Source organism: Heterocephalus glaber, unplaced genomic scaffold, assembly GCF_053883595.1.
Source record: "Heterocephalus glaber isolate CG9 unplaced genomic scaffold, H.glaber_assembly_v1.0 deba00001452, whole genome shotgun sequence".
In the NCBI taxonomy this organism is placed as follows: Eukaryota; Metazoa; Chordata; class Mammalia; order Rodentia; family Bathyergidae; genus Heterocephalus; species Heterocephalus glaber.
The window spans coordinates 15,760,773-15,772,943 of record NW_028258302.1 but is presented as its reverse complement, the minus strand read 5'-3'; the positions used below and the strand labels follow the sequence as shown (position 1 = coordinate 15,772,943).

Below are 12,171 nucleotides of genomic sequence, written 5' to 3'. Positions count from 1 at the left end.
GAACACTTTCCCAGACTTTGTCTCCTTCCGTACTTGCAGCAGTTCTGGGAGGTCAGGGTAACCACCTCACGTTACAGATCAAGAAACTGAAGCCTCTCTCGGTTGGTTGGTTTGCACAGGGTTGCACAGTCTGTCCTGGAAGAGCTGGGGGCCACACATGTCCCTTCCTTCTCATTGGGAGGAGGTGATATCTGAGCTGAGTCTTTGAAGATCAGGTGTTTGCTAGAGGGCAGGAGGCAGGGAGCACTGGCCCCTGGGAGTGTTCCGTCTGGGTAGTGAGGGGCCATTGCCAGAGGGCTTGGTTCCTGTGCCCTCACCATGAAAGCAGAGGTGGAGGGGACCATCCTAGAGTGCATCTTTCTCTCTGCAGGGAAATTCTGACAGTGCTCCACAATCTCCCCTTTCTTTTCCAGAATGGACAAGCCTCAGGGGAAGAAGCTGGACTCCAGCCATCCAAGGTGAGTACCAGTGTGGGTGCCTTCGGCCAGGTTCTGTCCGGGATGCTGTTTGTATGTCCTGGAGGAGAGTTCTGCCCTCGCCCTACCTCGACACGAGGTCCCTGGCTTCTCATCTCTATGCCCAGCTCAGCCTTCTTTCTCTGATCCCAGCTAATCCTCCTGGCACCTCTGGGCATGGAACTCACTTGCTCCAACCTTCCTATTTCATACATGAGGGGAGTGCAGCCTGGAAAGTGTCAGGAGCAAGATTCAAGCTAGAACTCTGTCACCTGGGCCTATGTTTATTTACTCATGAAGTTGGGGCTGCTCTAAGGTGAGGGCCTAAGGAGTGCTGGGAGAGACTCAGGCACTGTGCTGATCTCCTTGGTAGGACTGCACCTGGTGGTGCTGGTGGGACCTGGTGGCCTGTTCAGTCTAGCCAGGCTCACTGCCTGGCAGGTTGCTTCTTGGGGCTCCTACCTCTCAGGCTGAGGTGCATTCCCTCAGCTTCCATCGGGCTCCTTTCTACAGCCCCTCAGGCCCTATTGGTTTCATGTGTTACCAGAAGTGCAGAGGCTAGGTGACAGTTGTATGACCTTGGGTGGGTTCCTTGTCCTCCCCAGCCTCTTCATCTCTACAGTGAGGAGCACACCCAACTCACAGGTAGCTGTGAGTTCAGGGAGATGGTGGCTGTGGTGGGGTTTTAGACCCTCCATGGGCAGGAACTGAGCATGGGCAAACCCGGCCTCTAGTCCCAGCTGTGTCCTCCCTCCCCAAACATTTTTCCAGAAGTTCTTCTCCCTTCTGAGTCTCAGTGTCCTTGTCCAAAAGTTGGGGAAAATGTGCCCTTCCCATGGGAGTTGTGAAGGACAAATGAAGTAGTAACTGCCTGGCACAAAGTAGCCTCAGCATCAGCAGCACAAATGCTCTGGTACATTGCTCAACTTTATTTCCTGTCCATGGCCCCACCTTCCAGGCCTGGGTTGGCTGAGCAGCACAGCTACCGTAATAAGCTTGAACTTTGAGATGAAGTGAGGTTGATCCTGATGTTTACCTTGACTCACCTTTCTCAGATAAGGTAACTGAACTTGGGGGTGGGGGAGCATGGTGAGAGAAGTAGACTCCCACTCCCTGCACTGTTGGTTACTGTGGCAACAGACCCATCAGAGGCCAATAAGCAGTGTGGCCTGGACTTTTGTTTTATCTCATCCCTGGCTGAGCTACTATAAAGTAGCTCCCCCTAGTTGCCTAGTCATAAAATGAAGGGAGTTTAGGTCCTAATGGAGGACCAGGTGTTCAGATCTTGGGGCACAGTTGCTGGGGTTGCAGAGGTACATGCAGCTTTCGGGGAGCTGGTGGTGAATGCAGCTTTGCACCTCAAGAGTGAAAGGGGCTGATTGGGAGAGGGCAGGAGCTTGTTCAACCAAGTGAGCTCCATTGGCTTCCCAGCCTGACTTCTGTCCTGGAGCAGAAGATCTTGGTTGGGGAGGGAGACGAGGCTGGAGATGGTAGACAGTGAGGATCTGAAATGCTGCATTGAGAAGAGGAAGAGCTTAACCCCTGCCCAGTGCCACACCAGCTTTCCATTTAGTTCTCAGTAAACCCTTGGAGGTAGATTGTTACTAGCAACATTTTACAGATGAGAAAATTGAGGCCCAGTGTTCCATAGCTGGTGGGTGATAGAATCAAGTCTTGCTTGGCCACAAAGCCCACATTTCTCCCAGGCCAGGGAATCTGGTATGCTGAAGAGGAGAATCACTGAGTATCTATGTCCCCAGGTCCTGGGGACCTGCTCATCCGTCTCTAGTTACTCCAGCCACCAGTATCCCTAGTGCCCACTCCTGGGCTTGATACACCACGGGGCGCGCAATCTGTCATCACCCTGTGTGGTGGAATGAGCTGACAATGGGCCATTTTCTCCTTCATCCGACATTGGTTGTATCCTTTTGTGGCACTGGGGGGCCACAAAGCAAAGTCAGCATCTCCCTGCCTTCAGGGAGCTTCCAGTCTTAGAGGAAAGGTGGACACAGGGAAGCTGTGTGGTAGGCACAAGGATAGGAAAAAAAAAACCAAACAGCTGTGGGCAGATAGAACCTTCATTCTGTGCCAGGCCCCTTGCTGGGCAGAGACACACCACTTTCCAGGTACCCCCGTTTCCCTTGATGGCATGATGAGAGGGACACATCCCAGCCCCAGCTGGTGGTGTCTGAACCATGGATGAGACAGGTGGTTGCTGTTATGTGTGGCAGAGAAAGAAGAGTTGGGTGAATTCTGGGGCACCTGGCCACTTTCCCTGCAGAACCAGCATTTGGCTGGGCTTCCAATGGTAGGAATTGGGCAGCAAGAGAAAGAGGTGGTCTTGCCATGTGAAGAAGAGGCAGGGTTGGGAGCCAGACACTCCAAGCTCAGAGTCCTGTCCTGTGTCTCATTTGTCTTGTAACCTGAAGCAAGAAACTTGCTCTCTAAAACAGAAGGGAAATGGGGCATGGTGGTGCATGTTTGTAATCCCAGCACTCTGGGAAGCTGAGGCAGGAGTGTTGCAAGTCCAAGCCCAGACTGGGCAAACTAATGACTTAGTGACACCCTATCTTGAAATTTTTAAAGTGCTAGGGATGTAGATCAGTGAGAAGGCCTTGGGGTGAATCCCCAGTACCAAAAAGAGAGGGAAAGGGAAGGATGGAAGGAGGGGGAGAAGGAAAGAAGGAAAGAAAGGCAAGAAAGAAGAGGCAAGCAGTGTAGAGCCTATTCAGGGACATTGAAAGAGAAAATGTGATATGTATAAGTTAAAGTATCCAGCAGGGTTTGTGGTACAATGTTGTGTGCTGGTGTGTAATATTTTTTTATTTATTCATTTCAGGCAAAAAAGAGAGATTTGGGTTTCAGGAGCAATAGTGGGCACAGCCAGTGCAGGGTGAGAGCTCCCTGGGTCCCTTCAGCACCTGGCACACCTGGTATCCTCAGGCACCCTGGGGCTCCACTCCCTCCCTTCCTGGAGCAGACCGGGCACCCCAGGCCCCTTCCTCTGTCTATCTCCGGAGCTGGACCCCTTTGAAGCGCCTGCCAGTCTATTTTGAGAGCTGAGCGTTTCCCCACTCCCCTCCTCTCTTCCTGTTTATGAAATACTGATCCCTCCCGGATTCATCATGCTCCCCTGGCCAGAGCTGAGGCAGGATGTGACTGTGGACTTTAGGGAGCCTTGGGCAGCCTCAGGTGTTGGGAGGAATTTCCCTTGGGCTGACCGGACCAGGCCATCCCACCTGTCCACCACGGGGACCCACGCCTGGGCCTTGTCCCTTCATCTGCCTAGGGGAGACCCTGTGGCAGAAAGACTGACTAAACAGAGAGAAGTGCTGTTTACAATGTCTCTTTGTCTCCATGGTCTGTTTTACTTCTAGAAACAGCCTTCTGAGGGTGGAGTGTGTAGTTTGAACCTTTATGCACCCAGCTGGTGAGAAACCAGTTCTTAGCTTTCTAGCCTACACTCACAACCTGAAGCCTCTTGCTCACGCTGGTCTTTCTCTCCCTAGGCCTTTCTCTGTCTGTTTTCCCCCTTTCTGGCTGCCTAACACCTGTTCATCTTGGGGACCCATCTAGGCTCTCCCCTCGCCAGAGGTCCTTGTATATCTCATCTGTGGCTTGTGGCCACCATTTCTGGCCACAACACCTTGTCTGTCACAGGAAAGTTGTGTTTCGTTACTGGGTCTCTCCTCTCTCTACCTCTGTCTCTCTCTTCCTTTCTTTCTTTCTGTTTTCCATTACTGGAGATCAAACCCATGGGTGTGTTACCACTGAATTACATCCCCAATTTCACCCCATTTTCAAAGTAAATTGTACTTTTTTTTTTTTGGTACTGGGGGTCAAACTCGGGTCCTTGTGCTTTTGCTCAGCAGGCAGTGAAACCACTGAGCTAAATCCCCGGCCTGTAAATTGTACTTTGAAATAGAGTTGTCTAAGCTGGCATTGAACTTGTGAGCCTCCTACCTTAGCCTCCCGAGTAGCTGGGACAGGTATTTCTTTTAAATCTGCTTGGGGAAGGCCTGGGTCTGCCTTAACACCTGTGCCTCGGGCTGGGGATTTAGCTCAGTGGTTCTGCCGCTTGCCTCGTAAGCACAAGGACCAGAGTTCGATCCCCAGTACAAAAAAAAAAAAAAAAAAAAATAGGGCCAGGGATTTAGCTCAGTGGTCCTGCTGCCTGCCTTGCAAGCGCAAGGACCTGAGTTCGATCCCTGGTACCAAAAAAAAAAAACAACCAAACAAAGGGGAAGCCCAGTGCTAGTTTCTGATGCTTTCAGGGAGGCCTTCCAGGGAAGGTGGTGGTGACATGCTTAAGAGCGTAGGCTTTGGAAACAAACTTTGGGTTTGTTTTGTTTTGTTTTTGGTACCGGGTATCGAACTCGGGACCTTGTGCTTGTGAGGCAGGCAGTGGAACCACTGAGCTAAATCCCTGGTCCCAAACTTTGGTTTTGACCTTAGCTCTCTCCCTTGCTAGCTGTGTGGCCTTGAGCAAGTCACTTTCTCTCTGAGTCTCTGTTTCTCATCTCTGAGATGGGATGATGATACCTCCCTTGGAGCTGAGACATGGGCTCATAGCCCCAGTGCTGAGCACAGGCCTGGCGGAATTGACATCAGCAAAAGTTGAAGGGAGGATGGTCATGTGTGCTAAGTGCTCCCTGGAAAGGAGGTTCAATTCTCATCATCACTGTGCCCCATTCCCCTCAGGTATGCCTGAGATCTTCTGACCCTGCCTCACCTGCCCAGAGGCATGCTGGGAGACACATCTGGGGCAGCAGCTAGGAGGCTCGGCAGATGCTGCCAGCTGGAGGAGGGGCTATTGGTGTTTGTTAGGGCCAGAGAGTGCCAGCTGGGCTTGACTACAGGTGGCAGGGGGAGGCCTAGGATAGGGACCCTTGGGGCTAGGGAGCAGGCTGTGGACTCTGGGCTTCTCTCCCAGCTGCTGTGTGGGAGGAAGTAAGTTCTCAAAGAGGAAGTATCTATTCGGGGGATGGGTCAGGCACCCAGGAATGTGGGCTGAAGGCATCCGCCCCCTTCCCCCCCCCCCCTTCAACAAAGGCAGTTCTGAGACTGTTTCCTTCCTCTGGCCCCTTCTGCTACCCTGATGGCCACAGAGGTTCTTTCCCTGCTTTGGGGGACTAGGAGGTTGGAGGGTGCACCAGCCCTGGAACTGCACCAGAGGACTTTGGGCTGCCAGGGAGACCGAGAAAGCAACCAAAGGCCTTGGTCTGAGCGAGGCATCTTTCATAACCTCATAGGCTGTCCACCACTGTTACTGAGGCCGTGTGAGGGCAGGGAAGGGGAAGTCGGTGCACGCGGGGCGGGGGTGTGTTTCTACATCAGGGTTGTCTGAGGAAAGGGTTTCCGATCATCGGCTGAGTGTATCTGTCAGTTCCTGTGGGTGTACTGGTGTGAGGATGGGGTGAGACCACAAGGGATGGGGCTGGGCCTGGTCCACCCTCCCCTCCTAGACCACCCCTCCTCTTAGACCTCTGTCAGGTCATCGCCAGAGTCTTCTGGCCTCTTGTTCATCTCAGAGCCTGGGACTGGCAGGTTTCTTCAGAACAACAGAGCAGTGGCAGGAACAGGCATGGTGGTGCCAGCTCTATGGCTGCCATTCTGTGGCCACAGTCATGGCAAGGTCACAACAGGGAGAGGTTTATCCAAACTCGGGGCCAGAGCAATCAGACTATGTGTAGTCCTGCTTATTTCTGTCCCATGTACTCTCAGGGTCCCCCAGGTGGATGTTTGTGGGTGCCAGCTTTATCTCTGCCTCATCACCTTGTGACTTCTGTCTGTGTTCCGGTCTCCCTTCTTAGGATCAGAAGAGATAGGGAGGAGCATACCCTTCGGCCGTCCCTGGGTCATAGGCTTGGGGTCTGCAGGGTCCCCTCCTCGGCAGGGGAGCCTGACCCATCTTCTGTCCCTCCTCCCTGCCAAGGGGGAAGTGAGAAGGAGAGGGGCCAGGGACCCTGCCTTCTGCACCAAGAAGGCTTAAAAAAGCAGAAGTAAGAGGAGTAACAAGGCCTTCTGGCCACTGGCTTGAACCCCACCATGCAGACCCCGGCAGATTTCCCCAAGATTGAGAGAGACTTGGTCTCCTGTCCCAGAAAGGTGAGCAGAAGGGTGGCCTGGATCCAGCAGTGTCGGTTAGCATGACTCTGAGCAAGGAATAGGTTTGGGGGGGGGGATGGCTCTGTCCCCTGGGATTTCTGGGTGCCTGCATCTGTCTCCAGGGAGTGTTCTCAGCCAGAGGCAAACAGACAAGGTGGAGATGCAGATCTCGGGGTAGAGTGGGAAGGGATTGCTGTGTGGCTTTGTCTGCCTCAGCCCTTCTCTGAGGCAGGCTTTCTCCCTTTCCAAGGAGAAAGTTGACAGTTGGGTGCCTGATTACCCTGCAGGAGTGTGTGTGTGTGTGTGTGTGTGTGTGTGTGTGTGTGTGTGTGTGTGTGTGTGTGTGTAGGGGGCCATTATACCCACTCCCCATCTGTCAGGGAGAGTCCTTTGAAGTAGGCTTGAGTCTCTGAGGGTCAAGTTATGGAGGTCAAACCCCAGACTGACCCTGGGAGTGAGGGAGAGGGTGGGCTTGGGTGGGCAGGAAGCAGCTCTGGCTGACTTACCTGCCCACCCTTTCCTGGCACTTGAGGCTGCTGTCTTGGGTACAAGATAGCTCTACCACTGGTTTGCTCTGAGCTTGGGTGTTACCATCCTCTAGGCCTCAGTTTTCTGTTCCCAAAAGAGTTAACAGCTTTTGAGATATTTGGATCAGAGTCCAAGTCACCAGACTGCACTCAGGAGTTGGTCCTCTCAGCTAATGCCTTAGTCCTGGGACCCTCAGGCCTTGGCATGGGAAGAAAAGCCTAGGGAAATAGAAGACCTTGGAGATGAGTCTGCTACAGACCACAGATGGCCTTGCTGAGTGCTGGGACCTTGCAGGAGTGTCCCTTCATCTCTCCCCATCTCCCAGGTACACTAGCAAGAAGCCCCTGGTCTGCCTTTAACCCACTGGGGCCCCTGGGGTCCCCTGTTCTGCCCCAGGTGCCCATCAGTCTGTGTGGGGTTTGGTGACTTGTCTCTCTCTGCTGCCCACCTGTGGCTGTGGTTGGGTTCCTGTCTCTGTCTCTGCTTGTCTTCATCAGTTGGGTACAGGCAGCATTCTGAGCACTTGTTGGATTTTTGTCCCTTTCTATCTGTGCTTATTGGGTCCTCATCTGTCCCTGCCTGTTGGATTTGTGTCCCCAGGTCCAAGTCTGTCCACCTCTGTGTATTAGATGTGAGTCTCCTCATTTCCCTTTCTGATAGATATATGCTCTTCCTGCATCTGCCTGTTAGGTGTGTGCCCCATCCATCTCTGCCTGTTGGTTATATTTTCCCTTCTGCCTCAGCCTGTTGGATATGAATCCTTATACATGCCTGCCTGCTGGGTACTTGTGGCTTCCTGCCCTTGCCTGTTAGATGCTTGTCTTTATCAGTCTCTACCTGTTGGATGTCTGCCTCTGGATGCTGGATCTTTTTTTTTTTTTTTGAGACAGGATCTTGCTATGCAGTTCAGGGTGTGTTTGAACTCACCACATAGCCCCAGCTGGCCTAGAACTTGTGTTGATCCTCCTGCCTCAGCCTTCTGAGCACTGGGATTACCAGGCATATGTCACCTGCCAGCTATATGTCTCTTTTTATCTGCCTATGCACGTTAGGTGCCTGCCTATGCATGTTAGGCACTTGCCTCTGCCTATTGGGTACCTATCTACTTCACAGCTGGGTTGACATGGAGCTTTCATTTTGCAGACCCACAGAGAGAATGGGGGAAGTCCAGAGGGCAGCCCGGAGGCACTGGGGAAGGGAGAAGAGAGAAGAAGGGAACATGGTGAGGGTGGAGGCCTAGAGGTGGGAAACCACAGGCTGTGAGTGATTGGCTGCCCTGGGCCGGGCCCAGCCCCTGCACCCTCACTCTGCACATCCGCCTTGGGCCCAGCCACCTCGGTGGCAGCCCTGGACGCTGCCTGCCCCTGCCATGGTGCCTTGCTGCTGGGCAGATGGAGCAGGATCCCAAGCTGCCCCGTCTGCGGCTATGGGCCCTGCTCCCCTGGCTGCCCAGGAAGCAGCGGCCCAGGATCAGCCAGGCCCCTCTGCCTGTCCCTGGCGCTGGCTCTGGCCCCTGGCAGGACTTGGTGAGTGTGCCCGGTGTCTAGTACTGGACTGCTATGGACCTTGGAACAGGTGCTGGGTAGCTGATTTGATCTAAGCTGGCTCTGGGCTCTCCTGGCCCAGGCCTGGCCCTGCTGGGTGACTAGACCCTGCCCAAACTTCCTTCCTGGGGAAGTGAGGAGGCACCTTAGGGCTTCAAGGCAATACTAGCAAGTTGGAGAGAGGGTAGACGGATCTTAGAACAGCTAGAACCTGACAAGGGTCTTCTAGAGCCTTGTCTGAGGGGACAGGTGAGGCATGGAATCTCTGGCTTTGTCCCCCACCTGCCCCATTTACTGACCTGGGGGGTGGGGTCTTGGTGACTTTTGGATCTCTGTCCCTCTCTGGCCTGTCCATACAAGCAGAGGGATCCCCTCCTCTCATCTTGATGAGGAACAAAGGCTCAGCCCTACCTCCCCATTGTGAGAACAAACCCTACTTCCTATTGTAGCAAAACCAAAATAGTTGAGGGTGGGGAGCCCCATAGGGCAAACCTGGGGCAGCTCCCTGCACCTCAGCTGGAGCCTGGGGGTGGCCTTTGGGCCTGACCAGGCCAGAGCAGCAGGAGTGACAGGAGCAGTGCCTTACCAACCTGGCACCTTGGTGGTTTGAGGCCCTGTCGGGATTGGTGAGCCCGTGAGGAGGCCGCCCTGCCAGGGGAGTGTCCGTGGGCCTGGCTTGGGTGGGGTATGCACCGTGCTGCCCTGGGTGGATTCCCTGTGCCCACCAGCTCCATCCCTCCATCAGGATGAGGGCATCCTCAAGGAGATCTCCATCACGCACCATGTCAAGGCTGGCTCCGAGAAGGCTGACCCATCCCATTTCGAGCTCCTCAAGGTTCTGGGCCAGGGATCCTTTGGCAAAGTGAGTCATGAGCCTGTCCCATCAGAGGTGGGGGCCAAGGGTCACCTTGGGTCCCAAATGATGGATCATAGGGCAAGGGTAGCAGCAGGTACCCGGGGAGAGCAAAGATCCACTTGGGAATCAGGGAAGGGACGAGAAAGGTCAGCATGGGACCTGGCGGACAGGAGCCAGCAGGCTCAGCTGCCTCCCAGCTTCTCCTTGTGTCTTGTCCCCTTCCCCAACCCCTCAGGTCTTCCTGGTACGCAAAGTCACCCGGCCTGACAGTGGGCACCTGTATGCCATGAAAGTGCTAAAGAAGGCAACACTGAAAGGTGAGTGGTGGCTGCCAGAGCCCAGGCTGTGGGTCCAGGAGTGAAGAAGGCAGCTCCATTTTCAGGAGCACCTAGCTTGAGGGTGGAGAAATAGCCCTAATCTCAGCCACCCCTTACCCCCCCCCAGTAATTTGTCAGTGACGGTGGCTGGCAGGAGGAGGTAGTGGGGTGAATGCACTGTGCTTGTGATGGGTTGAAGGACCCTCAAATACCAAGTTCATCAAGCAGATGCGTCTGTCAACACAGTTGCTTTGTGATGCTAGAAGAATCCGAGGGAGATCTCTTTGGCCTCCAGCTCAGGGTGAAGAGCCTGAGAAAAGAGATGGGGAGCACAGGGGACAGCTAGGCCCATAAGGGAGGGTGAGTCAAGGCAGGGCCGTGGAGATGATTGCAGCGAGGTTCAGGAGGGAGCCCAAGTCACATCTGGAATTGTGGGAAATCACAAAGCGTGTGAGAATGGCTGGCAGTGGGAGTTGGTTCAGACATTGGCTCTTTGGCCTGGGAGCCAGGCTTGCTACTGACTGGGTGGAATCTGAGCCAAGTCCTGCCTGGGGTGGGTAGGGGCTGGGGGCCAGTCTGATGGACATTATGGATTGTGCGGCCTATAAAAGACTTCTGTGGAGTTATGGGAGCTCTGATGCAGCCTTACACGTGGGAGTCATCCCACACGAAGGAGGGTGGGAGCCACAAGGGAGGAGAACGATGGAAAGTGTCAATCTCTGCCACGAAGGGCAGCCGACCAGACCCTGGCAGTACAGTGCAGTGGTGCTGTGACCCATTTGTGGGGATACCTGAGGCCAAGGAGTCCAGAGAATTGGGGAGGGGCTCACAGAGGGCAGGCTGAGGGGCCAGCGGGACACCTAAGGAGTAGCTGTGTGAGTTATACATTGAGGGATGAGCTAAGGGTTCTTTAGACCAAGGTGGTAGAGGAAGGGCACCTGGGAAGAAGGAATTGTTTGCCAGAGGTGCTTTGAAGCTGTGAGGTGTGTTTGGGAAACAGTGGCTGGGAAGTTAATTGCAGCATGGTCTCTGCCTCATCTCGTCAGTTAACCTGCTGATAATTAGAATTGCCTGACAATTTTTAATCTTAAAAAAAAATGTAGGCCAGGCATGCTAGTGTATCCCTGTAATCTCAGCTACTTGTGAGGTTGAAGCAGGAGGATTGCAAGTTCAAGGCCAGCCCAAGCAGTTTAGTAAGACATGTCTCAAATTTTTTAAAGATAATTTTTTTTTTTTAATTTAAAAGAAAAATTTGAGGGATGCCCACCCAGACCCATGAATCAGAATTTTAGGCCTATGGAATCTGCCTCTCTAGCTAGCATACCGGGCAACTATTCTCAGCTGCCCCCAGACTAGAATTTGGGAATTTGTAAACTAGATAAAGAGGGAGCTGGTAAAGGGCTGTGTGTGTGTCCACATGCATGCACACACGCACACGAGGGATCTCAGAAAATGGGCACACAGGGACACAAGTTGTTCGGTGGCACTTGATAAGTCGAGTGGGAGAAAGACCCAGAGAGCAGGTAGGGCACGAAGGCCTGTCCCTGAGCATTTTCATGAGGGAGGGGACAGAGAACAGGCAGAGGAGCCAGAGCCGCCTGGGATGGAGGAAAGCAAGATTGATGAGGGAGCCCTGGGAGTTCAGGCCTAGAAGAGCAAGCAGAAAAGGGAGCCCCTGCTCAGGATTTAGCTCACTGGTGTTGCTGCCTGCCTCAGAAGCACAAGGTCCTGAGTTCGATCCCCAGTACCAAAAAAAAAAGAAAAGAAAAGGGAGCCCTTAGTTGGGGATGGCAGAGTGGCTGTGTTGGGTGCCTGGACTCTCGGTGTCTTCCTTTCTTCTCTGGCCAGTACGTGATCGTGTTCGGACCAAGATGGAGAGAGACATTCTGGCTGATGTGAACCACCCATTTGTGGTGAAGCTGCACTATGGTGAGACCTCAGAGCCTACCATTTTTTTTCCTCAGCATTCATCCTTGCCTGTGGTCCACTGCCTTCCCTGTCTTCCCTGTACCTTGTCCCACATCCCACCTGGCAGGCCAAGGAAGCCAGGGACAGAGGGGGAGGTCACAAGACTCAACTGACTCTGCCATGGTCCTTCCCTTCTCTCCAGCCTTCCAGACCGAGGGCAAGCTCTATCTCATTCTGGACTTCCTGCGTGGTGGGGACCTCTTCACACGGCTCTCAAAAGAGGTGAGCTGATGTCCCCCTACCAGAGGGTCTCAGGATGGAGGAGCCAGGGCCACAGCGAGGCCTCCCCATCCCAGGCCCTCGTGAGGAACACATCCAGTGTGGTCTGGTCCTGGAACCTGCTTTAGCAGTCCCTGACCCAGGAACTGTCACCCACCCTAGGACAGAGGCCATAT

At 53.8% G+C, this 12,171-nt stretch overlaps 1 protein-coding gene across 8 annotated transcripts in view; it reads left to right on the top strand.

Moving 5' to 3' along the window:
• Rps6ka1 (ribosomal protein S6 kinase A1) overlaps nt 1-12,171 on the top strand; it is a 39,653-nt gene that overhangs the window by 6,367 nt on the left and 21,115 nt on the right. For 2 of the 8 annotated variants that reach the window (XM_004850657.4, XM_087215497.1), the window contains exons 2-6: nt 414-458; nt 9,381-9,497; nt 9,727-9,808; nt 11,657-11,737; nt 11,919-11,998. In XM_004850657.4, coding sequence (XP_004850714.2) covers nt 414-458; nt 9,381-9,497; nt 9,727-9,808; nt 11,657-11,737; nt 11,919-11,998 — 405 coding nt within the window. Of the gene's footprint in view, nt 1-413; nt 459-1,438; nt 1,516-5,809; nt 6,564-7,287; nt 7,417-8,291; nt 8,314-8,375; nt 8,618-9,380; nt 9,498-9,726; nt 9,809-11,656; nt 11,738-11,918; nt 11,999-12,171 lie in introns of those variants that run through there. The other 6 variants (XM_021263118.2, XM_087215498.1, XM_004850658.4 and 3 more) reach the window with 6 other exon arrangements.